This window comes from Fistularia commersonii, chromosome 10, assembly GCF_037954325.1.
Source record: "Fistularia commersonii isolate RoL2024-O1a breed Wild chromosome 10, RoL_Fcom_v1.0, whole genome shotgun sequence".
Lineage (NCBI taxonomy): Eukaryota > Metazoa > Chordata > Actinopteri > Syngnathiformes > Fistulariidae > Fistularia > Fistularia commersonii.
In genome coordinates, this window is record NC_141293.1 from 17525845 (window position 1) to 17544349 (window position 18505).

At 39.2% G+C, this 18505-nt stretch overlaps 1 protein-coding gene across 2 annotated transcripts in view; it reads left to right on the top strand.

Moving 5' to 3' along the window:
- The first annotated feature begins 1314 nt into the window (after positions 1-1314).
- The window catches only part of fus (FUS RNA binding protein), a 28660-nt gene continuing 11469 nt past the window's right edge, over positions 1315-18505 (top strand). Inside the window, exons 1-7 of one of the 2 annotated variants that reach the window (XM_086154122.1) lie at positions 1315-1433; positions 2595-2619; positions 7931-8097; positions 8181-8355; positions 10996-11213; positions 11950-12145; positions 16259-16293. In XM_086154122.1, the coding sequence (XP_086010248.1) occupies positions 1421-1433; positions 2595-2619; positions 7931-8097; positions 8181-8355; positions 10996-11213; positions 11950-12145; positions 16259-16293 (829 nt within the window). In that variant the 5' untranslated portion in view covers positions 1315-1420. The remainder of the gene's footprint in view (positions 1434-2594; positions 2620-7930; positions 8098-8180; positions 8356-10995; positions 11214-11949; positions 12146-16258; positions 16294-18505) is intronic. The other variant, XM_086154123.1, reaches the window with a different exon arrangement.

The window sequence follows — 18505 nt, forward strand, 5'->3', positions numbered from 1 at the left end:
GTTGAATGCTTCCCCGGTAGAGGAAATGAGTTGATATCTGAGGTTGGTATACAGTCCCTGCCTTAACCTCTGCCTGGATCAATGGTTGATACCGCACCAACCTGTCCTGGTTTAGGACCACCACAGGGCTCCTGTATACAACATCCAAGGGTTTCTCCAGAACTGCACTAGCCCAAGTATCTCCATTGTCACGGCCAACTAGTTGCAGAATCTCACAGCCATCTGCACTTGAATGATGAGGGTCTCTGGAGGCTCTTCCCCATGGTAGCGAAGCAGCTCTGCTGCCATCTGGACACTGCATGGTGGTCTTGGAATAATTTCCTCAGTTACTCAGCATCGTCATCATCTGCATCTCACTTCTGACACTGGTGTGGTGAGCTAGGGTTGCAGCAGGCAAATAGAGTAGAGGAATTCCTTTTTCAAGGATTATGTCCTTTAATGAACACATAGGTTAAAAAATAATCAACAAACAGGAAAACCTTTGGAGGAAATAAACAAAGCCAACAGTCTTGTTTATGGTGCTTTCCCATTCTGCCCTCCTGTCATGCAAAAGTACAGCACAGGTTAGTGAATCACATATACACTTTTACAGGGCCGCCACATAAAAACCTGGGCCCTCAAGTATTAAACTACAGGAGGCCAGCGAATTTCCAACCGCTGAAAGCAAAGGATAGCAGGCAGACTCTCTTGCAAGTCTCCTCGTAGCACGTCACAATACATACATAAATGTCAATATATGCTCATAATAGTTAAGCGTAGTTAAAAAAACAAAAAGTAATTTATAGAAAAATCCAATTACAAATTTTCCTTAACATATGCAGGCTGAAGCTTTGGGTTATTTTACCTAACCTTCTTTCATTTAAAGTTTTCCTGTTTTAGAAATTGAGATAGAAAAAAATGTGTGTGCAGGTATATGATACATACAGTAGTATTTCACATTCATTAATATTCTTTGCAAATAGGTTTTTAAATATATTAAGTGTTGATGCATGTTAGTATTTACTATATACAGTAGTTGAGCAATTTTAAAGTCCACATGATTTTAAGAATTTTAGGGTCTTTTGGTTTTATGCACAATTTGTTAGTTCATAATATTCAGCTATTTATCTTTATGGTTCTCTCTGTGGTGATTCTATTATTCTAACACACAGAAACCCATTGTTATTTTCAATATGTTTTAAAACCGTTGAGTCAATCGTTTTTGGCACAAATTGTTTTTTTTAACTGATTATTTGTCAAATTATGTAAAACTGATATACCACAATTCTACTTTCCACATACCCGCTATCTGGCGCCCCCACCTGCGGCGAACGAAAACAGCAGCAAATTGTGGGTATCCATCTTCGTGTCGACCCGCCCCTCTCGTTCACATAAGTAAATCTTGTTGAACATTTATTAATTCTCTTATTTGTGTTCTGCGATGGCATCTAACGGTAGGGAAATACAAATGTCTTTTGAGTATTTAATCTTTGTGTTGCTAAGTAAAGGTAAACATGCGAGCTACTTGACCTCGTCATATATGTTACGTTTGCTGCCGGGCGTTTGCTCGTAATTGACGGACACTGTTAAATAGACCATATCGTCGAGCACATATATTTTAATAATGTGTTGGGATGTGTTAAGTTACATCCTACAATTTTTTTCATAAAATTTAAACGCTGGCATCGATAGTAGCTGTTGACTTACACGGTGACCGCGTTAGCTTAATTCGAGCTGTCTGTATATTGTTAGCCGGTAGCTGGTGAACTAATGCAGCGACGTAATTATTTGCTAGCTGCTAACTGCAGTTTTTTGTCCGGTCAGTTTCAGATTGTTGGCTGTGAACATTTTGTATTATCATTATTATTTTTTGTATTATAATTATCATTATATAATGGGATTCCCACCGATTTCAATACGCTAAATTAGCACCCTAATTAAATTTCAAGTAATTATCTCAGAATTCAAGGAACTATCATCATCCTGTAAATTACAGAAGTAACCGCAAAATGGGAGGAATAAATAAGATCTAACTACCAAACTGGTAAGATGAGATAAGAAATATCCTTTATGTTTCTGATAGACTTCCTAATGATAGAAATAAACTATCTAAAACTAGAAATAAAGTGTTTTTTTTATTTATTTGAAGACGTTGCGTATAGATTAGATCAGTGATTTAATTCAACAAGTTTTCTATACGTCACTTTGCTTTTTCTGCATCTTTGCAACCATTCCAGTCACAATAATGTAGCTTTCCTTTTTGTAATTATCGATACAAACGGGAATTAGACATTGAAATAAAGTGTTTTGTTTATTTATTTGAAGACGTTGCGTATAGATTAGATCAGTGATTTAATTCAACAAGTTTTCTATACTTCACTTTGCTTTTTCTGCATCTTTGCAACCATTCCAGTCACAATAATGTAGCTTTCCTTTTTGTAATTATCGATACAAATGGGAATTAGACATTGTTTCATAATAAGTAAGTGGCCTGCAACAACATAATGTCACCTCTCACATTTTTAATCATTTTTTTTGCTCAAGTATTGAATCGATGTTTTGAATATTTTGACTTAGTAACTTTCAAATAATCTTCCATTGTATTTACTCCACAGATTATTCCCAGCCATCATCCCAGGGGTGAGTAATATACAAAATCATAAATTCTACTTTGTTGCATCACTTGACTTTAGAATCCTACCAGCAATTGTGTTTCTTATCAAACCAAATAATTTTGTCTTAAGTCTAGAGGTAGATTTTGAGGTCATGCTAAAGGCCTGCACAAATTCTATTAGGGGTGTGAGAACAAAATTATACCTTTTTTCCCCCTGGAGCCCAGGAGCCTCATTCATCAATGTTACATAGTAAAAAATTCAGAATTCTTGCATACTGCTGAAATTTAGAGTGTCCATAACTACAAGTCTACTTATCAAACATGCACCTTTTGCACACACACTTGAAAGGAATCTCTGTTTATGAATCCCTTCTGTTCGAAACGACTGTGATCATGTATGTTTGGCCTCATTTGCATTGAGAAACGGCCCAATGGGCCATATATAGCAGTGGCAATACCTTTAAGAACGCATGAATGGACTTTTTTGCTCTGAAATCATGTCAAAGCGGGCAAAGAAGAGTAATTTCACCGACACAGAAATTGAGGTTCTCGTAGGGGAGGTTGAAACGAGCCACAAAATACTGTTTGGACGATTCAGTGCAGGTGTGACAAACAGAAGAAAGAATTCAGTGTGGGAGGAGGTAACGGCCACGGTTAATTCTGTTAGATCAGAAGAGCGAGCAGAAAGCGTGTCACGGCCCACAGACATGAATTATCTTTGACTGGAGGAGGACAAGCAACAACCGAGCTTCCACCCTTGATACTTGTATTTCAAGCATCATTGAGAAAACAGCACTACATGGGATTATTCCCTATGGAGACACACCTCTCCCAATAGAAACATTTGCACCATTAACCAGTGACACGGCAGGTGAAATAAAATTGCAGGGCAGAAGTGTTGATAAACATTTAATTAGACTGGTTAGTTTTTGAAAATTGAAATAAACGTAACATTAATGCTCTTTCTAACGCTCTTTTACAAACTCAAGCCAGTCCAGCCTGCGCTTGGGACCTGGAGGTTGCAGAGGAGACGGGGCCATCCAAATCCCATTTGTTGCATCCTTGCTTCAGACTCAACAAGACATAACCAAATCCATAAATGAAGGATCAGATGATAGATATTGCAAACAGTCTGCTGCCAATGAATGAGTCGCTTGCACAGATTGCTACATGCACATCACACACACTTTTGAGCTAAAATTTTTCTACTTTTCAAAGATAGCTAACAGGCAGACTTACCTAAAATCACTGTGTGATCCTCTCTCATTTGAATTGCCACGGCATCGCGTGTGGAACAGACTCTGCGTTCGGCATCAGCTCGTCTACCCCGGAGAGTTCCTGAAGCGGATAAACCTTATCTGATGCCCAAGTTGCAAAGTACGCAGCAAGCTAAGATAATATGGCAGACCTTTTTAGGGTTGTACTGTGTCTGAGCTAGACAGACACAGTCATCTGCCTTTCAGCAGTCTGATTGTGCGTTTGATGTGGCTTCTTGAATGTGCGTAGGCCCAGTTGTAGTTCTGCTCCTGCTGGATCGTCAAGTTGGCTACGGGGGTTCCTTAGCCATGTCTTTAGTGGATATCCCCGATTGCCGGGTGAGATGTTGTGAAAAGCATATGGAGCCCAGAAATTAAATGTGAACTATGATAACACACACCAATTAGCCAGTCATCCTCAACAGCTCCTGCTTGGCGGCACACGCCCTCTGAGCTGTTCTGCAGAATGAATAAGTCGTGTGTTCCTCCAGGCCACCGGGTTACAACGTTTTACAGAAGCATATGTGGATCACAGATTATCTGTGCATTGATTTAATTAAATCCTTTTCTGATCATGTAGCTGAATTCATTGTGTGATGGTGCTTTTATTGTGATGTGGGTGCAATCTATGGCTCCAATTATGTTTGGGAATCTGGTGAAGTTTGAAATCCTAGTTTAATGTCGGCTTGTTGGTGATGGCTGTACGGGAACTCGATGTAAGTTGAGGCCAAAGAAATCGTTGTATCCAACACTGCCAGTAAAATTCTGCTGGTTTTCAGCTGTGAAATTTTGTCTCCAATCTCCCTCTGAAATGTTCCTAAGACTCAAAATCCCAGGGTAGACAGGAGCTGGAAGTGCACTGGGATGGCTTTGGTGCATTTTGTCTCTTGCATGGGCTTTAAATCTCGGCATCAATCAATAAATTTTGGGGGAAGTGGTGCCTATTTAGAAGTCCTCTGTGCTCGGCATGGTCTTTGAAAACTTAATGACTGTTTTTTGCACTGAACAGTACAGAAACTTCTGGTGCTACTCTGTACGCCAGTAGTGCGAATACGCCAGTAGTGCAATATAAGCTATGGCACGTGCATTTCAAGTTCTTTTCTTGTTGTCCTGTCAAAGCTGTCTTCTGTTGTCTGTTGTAATGATATTCAGATTTTCTAATAAATGTGTCATTGACAAATTTTGGAACAATGATCATGTGTGAGGTTTACGACCCCTTGAGTGTGTTCTATTTGTGGTTTTATTGTTGTACCACTAGGTTATTGAATCTCCGCATGGTAAGAGTTGTTCGCATGTTTACACATGTTCTCACGCACAAGTACAAGTTGATGAATCCTATATTTCCATGGAAATGTTTGAATGCAGTCTTTACGCAGCACCTCTGTGTATAGCATGGTTGATAAATGAGGCTCCTGGTACTGGAGTTCTTGGAGCTTGTCCTTGACACATCATCTGGGCAGAAGTTCTTTCTAGTGTGGTGTCCAGCAACTATTGTGTGATTGGTCAGAAATTAGAGGTGGGGGAAGTAAATTGTTGTCACACAGGTTGAATAGTGATGGATGATATGAAGGACATTTAGTAAGGTGCATAAAGAAATTGTAATTCTTGGATAGAGGTAGCCAGAACATTGTACTCAGAGGGGAGTGTCTGTTGCAAAAAATGATAGCTTTGCAACAGACTCGCAAAGGCCAAAAACTTGAGGATAAAGAAGAGTGGTGATGTGTGCTGTGATGAGTGGATATATAAGGACTTCCCTGAAGTTTTGCACTTGAGTTTATTGTGAAGTATGTCACTTTGAATTGTTGAGGGGGAGTGTGCCAGTCTGCATGCAACGTCTCTCAGTTGCTCCTACTTTATTTGCTACAATTTTTATCTTTTTACTTAATTTTTCTGTCTCTTTTTTTGGTCTTTGTGTTGGTACTTAGATTTCCCTCTCAACATGGTTTTTATTTTTTACATCCTTAGCACCGTCATGAATCTTTTACTTTGATTGAGAATGAGGTCAGCAGCTCCATGTATGCTTTTACTACAAGGATCAGCTAATTGCCTAATTGAACACCAGGCAACTTGTTCACCAGGTCTATGGATATTCCAGCTAAAATGTAGGGAAAAAGAAAACGTAGATGGAGAGATAGAGAATAGAGGCGAAGAAAAAGCAAGGAGGTGGGACAGCAGAGGCTTTTTTAGTGAAGAAAAAATATTAGCCGTGTCTCTCAATTATTATAAGAAACCTATAGGAAATGTCTGCTTAACAGGTTCAATGAACTGACTGTTGTCATGTACTTTGAAGGAGTATAGAGAATTTAGTGTTTTGTGCTTTTCTGATTCTTGGCTCCATGAGTGATTCAATGATGAGAACCCATTCATTCTGGGATTTTACAATGTTCAAGATGATGGGGACAATAAGGAGTGTAGCAATCCCTTTGTTGCTTGTGACATTGTGCTCTCAAAAATGTTCTGGCTACAGACTCAACACCCAGGTGCGTTCACAGCCATCTTGCGTGACTGCTGTCATGTCAATGTGGACAATACCTTGCCCAACTTTCCACAATATGTGATCTGCACCTCTAGAGGAAATAATTCTAGACCTATATGCAAACAGTACAGATGCATACAGTTCCTCCCCCCTCCTTCCACTGGGCATCTGTTGCACCTCACCCTCCTGCCACGTACCTTTAGTGAAGAGGTATCTTGCAACCGCTAGGAGTGTTAGGCGCTGGATGGAGGATGCCTTTGAGACAATGCAGGGTTGTTGCAACAGAATGATTTGCACCTCGTGAGCCCCAAGGAGAGGACATTGATGGGTCTCTCCAAGTGCATCACAGGATATGTCAGCTTCTGCACTGACTCCATTGTTCCTGCTTGGTCAGTCTGTTGTTATGCAAACAATAAACCTCGGCTGTCCAGTTACATCAAACCCTCCTCAACTCACCACCCCCTCCTGCAGTGACTCGTTGTTGTCCAGAGCCCCCAGTCCTGTCACCCATCCTCCACCTATCACTTTCCCTGAAACTGAGGACCACGTTGAGATAGCTGAGCTAACTCCATCCAGGTAGGTCCACGGGACAAGATGGTTTGAGCCTCTGCCTTCTTAAGGCTCACCCAGCTCACTGGTATCCTTGGACATATTTTAAACATGAGCCTGAGGCAGCTGAGGTCCTTCAACATCTGCCTGATCTGATCCTTTCGTGTCCAGCACCATTTTTACGCTGTTGCATGTTGGGGGCAGCAGTCAGAAGATGGCTGACGTCAAAAAATTAGTAAACTAATCCGGAAGGCCAGCAAGATTAAAGGATTGGAGCTGGACTCTTGAAGGTGGTGTGTGAGAGGAGAATGTTGTCCAAGATGAGGGCAATTCTCAACAACACTTCTCAACCACTTCATGTCATACTGACCGGTCACAGGAGTTGGTTCAGCAGTAGACTGACTCCACCGAGGTGCACTACTGAATGTCACAGGAGGTCTTGCTTGTGGCCATCAGACTGTTTTTCTCGGTCTGGTAATAACATCACAATATCTTACTACCCACCCGGCTGCATCTTGCTCTGGTAACTTAGCTATCTTAAACCCTGACTCCACTTATATTTCATCTTCTTGATTTCTTTTGTTTCTGTTCATCTAATTTTACTTATTAGTATTTCTTTCTGAATGGAGCATCTTTGATCAAACTATTTCCTCCAGGATCAATGAAGTATTTCTGACTCTGATGTTAAATGGCTATTCAGTGGTAAAAGTTGTTAAAGATTATTTTGAAATACACACCACTATGACAACATTAAAATGTCTCTCTAATGTCAATGGAGTATGAATTATTTTTTACAGCTATATTAAGATTATACACCAGTCGTAGTGTTTTATGATTGAGGAATATTACTATTTATTCTTTGAGCCATCCATTTTCTGTAGTTTTTGTACTCCTTGATCTTTTACTTCAGAATATCAGTATCACCTGAAATAGTCTTGTGTTTGGTCGGCTTGAAGTAAACTCATTCTTATACCATGCTCTGTATCGAAAGTATTTTCTAAACATGCTTTTTATAAGCACTGTTTTATATATATAATATTCTCTTACGTCTGGCAGATATGGCTCTTATGGCGGAGGAGGTGGCAGTGGTAACCAAGGTTATGGTCAGTCATCAAGCCAGAGTTATAACCAGCAGGGTTACGGTGGATACAACCAGAGCTCTGACTGCAGCCCAGGCTCCTACAACCAGGGAGGATATGGCAGCTACAGCCAGCCCCCATCAGGTAAAAGATCATCTTCTGCAGCCACTCATGCATGATGTAGCAGGTCTCTCTCTCATTGTCCCGTTTCCTTCCTGACCCCTTAGCAGGATATGGGTCTCCTCCCTCTAACCAGGGAGGAGGTGGATACAGCAATTCCAGTCAGTCCTACAGCACTGGAGGCTACAACAGCAGCAACCAGGCAGGCAGCACCACCTACAGCCAGCAGTCCTCATACTCCGGTTACAGCCAGCAGCCGCCTCCCTCGGCGCCCTCATCAGGGTAGGAAACGTGCAGACATTCGGATCCATCTTTTGATAGGACTATGCAATATATTGGGCGCCACAGTAGCGCTTTGGGGCCCTGGTTCGATTCTGAAAAGGGGGACCTTTCTGTGTGGTGTTTGCATGTTCTCCCTCGTGTCTGCGTGGGTTTCCTCCAGGTTCTCTGGTTTCCTCCCACAGTCCAGAAAACATATTGCGGGTTAATTGGGAAAATTGCCCCAAATGAGTGAGTGAATGAATGAATGGTTGTTTGTCCATGTATGTGGCTCTGCAATTGACTGGCGACACCTGCCTCTCGCCCGAAGACAGCTGGGATAGACTCCAGCATCCCCTGCGACCCTGAGAGCAGGATATGTGGCAGAAGATGGATGGATGGATGGATGGATGGATGGATGTTCAATATATTGATACATATCACTAACTTTTTCCCATGTAATGTAATTTTACATTTATTGAGAATAGTGATCACTCAAAGATTTCAGTTAAAATTCGCTTTGAAGAACAGCCTTAATGTGTAAGATCTGTGATCTGGCAGCATTGATTTACTGGCACTGCACTGATTCAAAGCGAGAGGTGAATCTAGATAAAGTCAAGTCAGCTCTGATCACAGAGATATCTTAACATAAAGGGCTTATGATTTTTTTTACAACAAGCAACTACAGTTCCATTTTCTTTCATTCTGTGCCCTCCATGAGTCACATGGTGCCACTTTCCTCTTCATTATTCTCCAGAGATAACTTAGTGTTAAGAAGCTAAAGTCACTTAATTCAGTACTGACACAAACTGATAAATCCATCTCCTGAAAACACCTGCAGCTTCAAGCGAAATGCAATGTCATACAGTATCTTATCCTCCACAGAGCACCCCAGGTGGTTGGCATGTTCCATCGAAGTGGTGATGGAACATGCCAGCTACCCGAGGGCCATATTCCTTTGCTGACGAAAAAACAAACAAGTTAAGTTTCTCATTTGCAGGTCTCCTTATGTAACAAATATATACTGCTCAAAAAAATTAGGGGAACTCTTAAACAACGCAACGTAATTCCAAGTCAATCACATTTGTGTGAAATCAAACTGTCCACTTAGGATGCAACCCTGATTCATTTTAAACTTGTTTTGAGGACATTACATCAATGTTGGATCAGCCTGTAGTGGGTTTTTCCACTTTAATTTTGAGTGTGACTCCAAATCCAGATCTCCATGGGTTAATAAATTTGATTTCCATTGATAATTTTCATGTGATTTTGTTGTCAGCACATTCAATTATGTAAAGAACAAAGTATTTAATAAGAAAATGTCATTCATTCAGATCTAGGATGTGTTATTTTAGTGTTTCCTGTTTTTTTAACAGTATAGTTCCTCATAAGTTTTAAATAAACTGCAATGTCCACTTTGTTCTTTTTGAATGTCTTAGAAATGTATCACAATAGATTCTGTCAATTTTTAATTCATCTCACATAGTTATTTGTTAAAACAACCCCCCTTTGAAATAACAAAAGGAAGTACTCTAGATATTTTGTTGCTAGATAGGTTTTCTTGTATCTAAAAGTTATGGAAACATTTAAATGTTTATGGGTCTGTCATTCTTTATCCATACCTGAATGTGATAAATGTTGATTATGGGGGAAAAAATGTTCTCTGTATTTCATGATATTCTTTGCAGCTCTTGAAGAAACACTCCAAAATAGATTCTATTTATAGAATATTTATAGAATATTTATTTAAACACAGAAAGCAATTGGTCACTGGAATTATCCATGTAGCTCAAAGCCTTAGGAAACCAGCCAGTCTGGCCTTAAAATTTCTTGTGAATGAAGATGTAACATTTTTCAAATCGAAAAAAAGCACTTACCCTACCTTGGACAAGGTTGATCACAGTCAGCCAAGCCCATTAATTATGCTGTGATATGAAGACCGCAATTTACAAAAGTAAAAATTCATGCTTTTTCAGATCTGTTAAATTCCTTTAAATGCACAATTTTTGAATGAAGTTTATAGAAGACCAGCGTTTTAGAGAGTGTGTTATAGTTCGAAGGTTGACCGACCCACCAAACAGATATTGTTCAAAAAAACAAGTTTACAGAGCCGAGTTACATCGTATAGTCACTTGGTGATCGGACTTGAAGTCCTGTCACTGGATGGTGGTGTTGTCCTAAGCTCGGCTGAGAGAGAAGCCTGCTTCGACGGGTGAATGGGTGGAAGGCACTGGCATGCACTGATGAGGGAAAACCCGTCTGGGACATGCAGCCAAGCGAGAGGTGCTAGCATGCTGTGGCTTTATTGTAACAGCGTTCAAATCGGTGCCCAAATTATTCCAATATTCTGTCTTTTTTTATACGTATGCCTCTGCTTAAAGATGACAAGCAAACAATGTTGGAAACAAAAGTCCGTTTCTGAGTAATATACTGCTCTGATTGCCTAAAAAAAAATGGATCGTGTTTACTGAATTTCTCATCTAAGCTAAACACTTTCCAATGATGTAAGATGACAGATGGCATGGCATCGTACCATTTTTGTAACCTGGAATGGAATGACATCTCTACATCTACATATTTACCCCTTTGTATAATTATTATGCATGAAAAATTGGTTGTACACCTTAACCACTGTTCATCATTTTTCTTTCTCCTTGTCAACAGATATGATGGAAACCTGCAGTCCTCTAGTTATGGTCAGCAGCTAAGTGGTGGACAGGGTGGAGGAGGCTATGGGAGTGGTGGAGGGCAGACTGCTGGATATGGTGACAGTGGAAGCCCACCACCATCCCAGCATGGAGGAAGTCACTACAGCCAACCACCGAACTACAACTCCCCACCTCCACAAAGCTATAGTCAGCAGAGCCAATATCAAGGTGGAGGTGAGTGATACGTTTGTGCCGTTTCGTCCAAATCCACCTGAAAACTGAAAAGTTGGTAATCCAAATTGATATTGCAGGGTTTACTTTGCGTGGAAGGACTTTGAGCCTCATGTATTAATGGCTAATGAATTCAGCTTGAAAAAAATTGTGCCCTTCAAGTGAAGTCGGTCCATCTGTTCAGTATTTCGTCACATACTCTGTTACGTTCAGTGTACAGTGTCTGTCAGGTGATGTCTTTTTAATAAGAAGAATTAATTCATAGGAAGTGCCTTTAAACGGATGCACATGCACTTCACAGGTGAGTCACATTACATATTTGTGTGGCATATCCTTCTGAGTTCTGGATTTTTGAGGGAAGGGCTCTTTGTTCACCTCCATGATGTTGCTTATCCCCCTTTTACATCAGCACGACAGCTGTTTCTTTGACAGCTAATTCACTTCACTTTGCATCTGCATTACCTTTCTGAAAATACTATCCATACTCCCAGGCTGTTTTCTTTGCGTTACAGAAAATTAATAGACAAGGCATTAGATTTGGTATCTGTGTCTTGACGTCTATATGTAACCATACATAACCCATATGTGTCTTTACTTGGTCACTTTTTTACCAAGGGCATTCAAATTTCCTCTCAATCAGTTTTATTAACACGATTCTAGCAGGACAAAAGTGGTAATATCTACAGTAAAATCAGTCTCTAGGTTTTCTTTATGGAGTCTTGTGTCTTGTCTCACAAAGGATATGGAGGTGACAGCCCACCTTTGAGTGGTGGAGGCAGCGGAGGGTACAGTGGTCCAGAGGGAGGTTATGGAGGCCAGGATGGTCGTGGTGGTCGAGGTCGTGGCGGCGGATTTGGAGGTCGTGGAAGTAGCGGATTTGATCGTGGTTTTGACCGAGTAGGTCGAGGTGGACCAAGAGGAAGAGGTGGCATGGGGTAAGTGTTTAAAAACCATGTTAACTTTTCTGGAGGGGGTTTAGTGATGCTTCTAAGATATTTATCACCTTTTGTTTGTGTGAAATTGAGTAATTTGAGAGATACAGAGTCATTTTCTTTAGTTAAAGGTACATGTAAACTTCACCATGATGCATCTGACCTAAATTCCCAATTAAGTTTAAGGGGTCAAGTCTACATAAACACATTTTTGCATACAAATCTGCTACAACAAGTTTTTGTTAAAGCATGGATGAGTGAAGTTTTATCACAATCACGCTTATGTTCCTAGTACAGTTCTGTGATCTAAAAAATGGTTCTGAAATGAAAACTAAGAAGACCAACTCATTTATTGAGGTATTTACACAGATGGTATCACAAGCACACCCAACCAGTCAGTCATTGTTATGCTAACAGGAACCAGCATTTTGACACATTCACAGTTCCTGTGCATACAGGTGGACGATGAAGTAGTAGCAGGCAAATAAGTAAGCTAAAACAGCCTTTAAACAGCACTTGCGCTAATGTTCTGCAAAATTGCATAATTTAGGTGAGACACGGCACATAAAATCAGTTTTTCATTCCGTGGCTGATATAAAAGTTTAGCCTACTCAAGAAAAAAAGTTCTTCTGAGGTGTGGACTTTGGCCCTTATAGTTGTTCATACAGCCAAAAGAACTTGGTGACAAGGTGAAGGTCACAAAGCGTATTTTAACCGAACAAACAAACAAATGTGAAAACCTCACTGATAGCTCTCGGCTAAAATCCCTAGCCTCGCTCACTCTGTCGCTAAGAGCGGCCCCTTCATTTTCCTGAACAGTAGCAGGTGGCTGGGACTTTGGTGAAGGATCCTCTGCATGATCCTGGAATAATAAGCTGAGCAAAAAGCAGTGCGTAATGTATGACTTTGAACAGTCTATGGCTTTGAGTTCATTAAGTCTTTTGGGATTAAAAGTGGTCCAACACTGTAATATTTTCAAACAGAAGGGCATGATTGTGTATTCATGATTTGGGGTAATTTCAGTGGATTAATGTACCACAACAGTAACACCTGGTTTAAGACCCATAGTTTCACTATCATCAGAGGGAAGTCACTTTTCATTACGCATTAAGAAGAATGGCTGATTGTATTTGGAATCTGTTTGTCCCCTTAATTTGTTAACAGGAAAAACATACCTTAATTTATGTCTTTATATGAAGTGTTATTAATGCTCATTGGAAGCCATTCAAAATAATAGGAAAAAAAACGTCATACCAATGGCTTAAGTAAAGCTTTTATTTTTTTTTATTACTAAAACAAATCAAACTAAACCCTACCAGAGGTTGAGAATGAATTTGAGCTGCTTGAAAATGTACTAAGCCCAAGCGTAAATAACAACACAATGTGTCTTTCTCAAGTTACTAATGTCGAGTGTGAACCAACAATCGAAGGTACAACTATTCATCAGTTTAAACCGGAACAATGAATAGAAAATGCTGCTAAATACTGACCTATAAAAAGATTTGATATGAGCAGGAATAACATTGACCATTGCTGACCAGAGGAAGAATTGTAAAGGTAGAATTTGATATGGTAAGTTGCTGTTTATCAGCTGGACAGATATTTCTCCATTTCACTGTGTTTCCCTCATTCATCACAAAATTAAATACCCCAGTCTCCTCATCAGTGTTTTAAGCTCAGTTCCATCCTGAACGAACTACTGAGGCTGGCAGATTACGTGCCTCCTTCAGTATCACTTGACAACAGAGATGGCACTGGAAATTAAAACTCTTTGTATAGCAAGTGTTGTAAAGAAGTTTCAAAAAAGGAACTTCTGTCTCATGTCTGAGTATCAGACATTAGTACTCCGTGTTATAAAGTTTGTTTACATGGACCCTAAGTAGCACTGAGCAAATTTAACTGTGTATGGTGTTCATTTAAATAAGGTAAAGATTAAGCATAAATGTATTTTTCAGCATTTTAATATGTTCTAAAAACTAACATACTTAGTTTTGCCGTAAGACGGCAGTAAAACATCAATGTCACTTAAGAATAAATCTGGTGATATTCTAAGTTTTTGTTAGTGGTAAATCCATAGAGACTAAAGCTGACAAGTAGACCTATTATGTTATAACTAAGATTAAATAACATCCGTATTAAAACAGCTTGTGTAAGTTTTGAAGACATGCACATTTATTCTTCTGCATTGATTTCAACTAGGAACCAGGACACAAAGTCATCTTTGTTCTTGAAAATCTTCAGAACTGCTGGCCATGCATATTTTTAAGGAAATAACTGTTACTCAAGCAGGAAAGTGATCTGTTGACCACTGTTTATTTTGAAGTATTACTCTTTTATTTCCTTTTTGATCAGTTGCACCATTCTATACACACAAATAGACAAACTGGAGTTTGGAGATTCTCTTATATCATTAAAGTCTTTTGTTATGTGATAATGTGCCCAATTACTCAAACCCCATTAATGTTCTGCTATTAAAAGTACATCAAATCCTGATCAACATTTTGAAATTCAACAAATGAATCTTCACAGGTTTTGAGAGAACACTTTCTGATTCAATCTCAAGTAAATTTTACTTTTGTATACATACTTTACAGCTACTTGCCCCGTCATAGACAGACCCCGTCGTAGTAAGACAGAACCAAATGATTACATTCAGTTAATCCTTGTTGAATTTTAGGAAACAGGAAATGTAATGTTAAACGCACGGAGGCCTGCTGTAAAATCAATCTTAGATAGGCTTCAAACAGAGATGTATTGTAGGTGTATCTTTCATGCAGTGCAACAGATATGGTCTTTCCATTTTTTTTCTGCTGACTAAATATTAAATATTGAGTCACTAACCTCTTCAAGAAGAATTTTGTATTATAGATGAATTGTTTGTCAAAAGCAATAATTTGTCTTCAACTTGAAGGATTTTAGCAAAGTAAATGTCATCAGTGATAGAAAGATTGTGATGCTTTTTTTTTTTTTTTTTTTTTTTTTGCGTAAACACCAGAACACAATGAAATTTGACTAATATAAGGAATGATCGAAGCTCAGCTGTGAAAACGGTCTGTGTATTTGATGGTCCAAAGATTTTTTTCAGTTACTCTTATTAATATTTCACATTTATTTTGGCAAAGAAGACCCAAAAGCTCAATTCTGCGTACCAAGTCCATCGTCAGGCCATTGTGTTTGTGGAATGGTTTTGCATACATGTTTCCATCATGTTGTATTGCATGTGACTGTTGCTTCACCCCTGCACCTCATTAGATTGTGTCTCCCTAAATATTCTAGGCCTTTCACAAAAGAATATCACTGTATCTCAGAGGAGAAAGGCAGGTATTCAGGTGTTTGATACAAACACCTAACTTTTCATTGCTGGTTCTAGCCTCAGTGGAGGCTCAATGAAAGCGTAGAATATCACCAGACAATTCAGTAGGACCAAAGTAAATGTATCTCCTGTTACTTTATCTTGTGTTTGGAAAACAATGCCAAACTGCCGCCAGACTCTGTAAATGCTAAACGTGTGACAAAACATTGCCATCACCTGCTTTGCCACTTGTTACTACCACATTCCCAACCAGCCTGATGTGTCATAAACTGCTTTAATCAATCTGTGAATCTTCTCCTAGGCTCTTGTCCTCTCTCCAGGCTGGATTTGGGAAAATGTGGGTGCATAGGTAGCCGAAGGGAAGAATCTTACAAAAACAAACTGGAAGGACACAAAAAAAAAAAAGACATGTACATGGGTTTGTTGCAATTAAGAGTAAACCTTTTGTGGGACCCACACAAATTATAAAACATAAATAGAAGTGTTGATATTTGGGATGTTAACACTCACGAAATCATGAAATAATGCAGGGCCCATACAGGTCACTGAAAGGTTTGATTTATATTTTGGGATATAAAATGATTACTCAGTGTGTGAACATAACTGAGACACTGCAAACTGGCTTCTTGTCTTCGAGGTGTATGAAAAGGAATAAGTTTGGGTTCTGTAGGACACGAGCCAAATGAAGGGGGGTGGGTTTTATGGAGAGATCGTGACAGTGAAGGTTACCCACAATCCATTGAGGGAAATCGCTGTCAGCACCAGCCTTCAATGCGTGTCGTTTTTCTCTCCCTCTTCATCAGAATGGGCGATCGCGGAGGATTCAATAAGTTTGGTGGTAAGTGACAAAAAGCTCTTTGAGTAAAAAAAGGTTTGAGTTTAAAGAGTCAAAGCTAAATGAAGGAAGATCAGTATTTAAAGCATGACGTGGGGTAAAAGTTCTTATGTATTTGTTTTTGTAAGTTGTTTATCAAAAAGGAAAAGAAAACGGATTATGTGGTTAAGCAGTTCTACAAATGGCAAAAGATCAGCATCTCAGAACTATTTTAAACACTTAATGTGCTACCTGATCTGGCCACACAGGTAAGAATGTTCAAAGCATCTTTCACACAGGAGCGATACCTCATGAGTACCTGCGTATCTCAGTACTTGGAACTGTCCAACAGGGGTAACTCGAGCTTTAGTACTACTACAGCTCTTTCTTGAGTCTGTGGCTTTTGAACCAGACTGATCAGTGTTCAGAGCTTTTCTTAGCTGTTCTTTCGTCTGTATATGACTGTTCAAAAGAAAAGCAACTGAAGAAAACATTAATGTAATGGACGGTACCGTGAAACTCTCGATTGAGCCCGGTAGTTCATATTTCTGAAGCTGTAATAACTTTACCAGGAAACTTTAGTAATGTGATTTGATCACACTATTATGAGATGTTCATTGTGGTAAATTGAGAATACAGTTACCATAAGTTTTGTGTCTGGGGGGGTTATTAATATTCCTTTTGGAAGAATTGAGGTGTTTTAAAAGTGGGGCTGTATTTATTCCAGTGTTTAATCCGTGAGCTGTGTCAAAAAGATGTAAAATACACACAACATTCAAGAACCAAAACATGTTAACATTTTAAATTTAAAAGATTGTGTAAAGTGCATTTAAAATGCCTTTTTTAGCGATGAGAGAGGCATATTCATCCAAGCCTGGAGTACAGATGACAGAGTTGTCAAAGGCATCAAGCTAAATCCTTTTACAGTTATGCATGGGCAATACCTGTCCTAACACTCCTTTCTGGCACCTGGGACTTGGGTGCATAATCAATTAAATTAGTTGTAGTTAGTATCACACATTAGACCTCTCAAATTATTACATCCATCGGACAGGATTGCCCTCAGGAAATCTGGTGTTAATGTGGAACCCACTCTTTTTGTTACTACTACTAATAGCTATTTTCAAGTCATGGGACATATGATTTGTTTATTTTGGAACACTATGTATGTAGAGAATATTTTTTTATCTGAACTTATGTACAATATTTAGGTGAAGAACAAAAATCAACAGCAGCAAAGTCCAGTTCTCTGTTTTTTTCAGTTTATGAATGATTTGCTGCTTTTTTTAATTTCTTTTTTTGATTTATTCATATTTAAGTTAGACAATACAACTGGTTGTAGAAAATTGGTCAGGTTTTCACAATATGATAATTTGCAGTTTACTTGTCAAGGGAATAATAAAGGTCTTATTTGTTATCGGCTAAAAAACAAATTTGCTATCTGGGCAAAAATACTACGTGGTGTGTGTTAGCCAAGAAAGTACTGTTGTGTTTTGAGAAAAATGCTCTGTGAGTTTGGATTTAACTGAATGTTACACAACATGAATATGATCTTTGACTCCAGCCCAGTGTTTCCATCTGAGGAAGAACTTGTAACTTGAAAATCTGGTTTGTTGATTGCAAAAGAACAATTGAACATGAAAGAGATGGTACATTATGATAGGTCTGACTATTGTATCGTCTCATATTACCTAGAAAGAATGTTTTCAACACACAAGATCTCAGCAGTTATTGTCACTGACTGACGTGTTTTCACTGTATGGCTCCTGCTGAAGAATACTGTCTTGTAAAAATGGGGCTACAATTGTCAGGAATGTCAAGAGGACAGAGTGATATGAGAAGAGAGGTTTTGTATCCTCAACATTACCGTCAATGCTCACTTGCTTATTTTTGCTCATGTTCATCGAAGTGGGAAAGGTCCTTTTGTTAGGTTTGTGTGATCTTTACGAGGTATTCTACCTAGCCGTTGATTGTTTGTAATTAAGAAAAAAAAAAAAAACGATCGCTGTCAATTGACCTGATCACATAACGCGTTCTCACTCCCAAGCCTGCGTCACCCCTTTCTCGTCATGTTTCCATGCACCCGGAGCGTTGTTTTTGTCGAACCTGGAGAAGCGTCTATTTCTGCCGCAGCATAAGTGAAGAAAAGCAATTTCTCATTTCAAACAAAACATATGGAAAGTGCAAACTCTTTGCATTTACTTTGGTTGGGTTTAGATATATATACTAATATTGA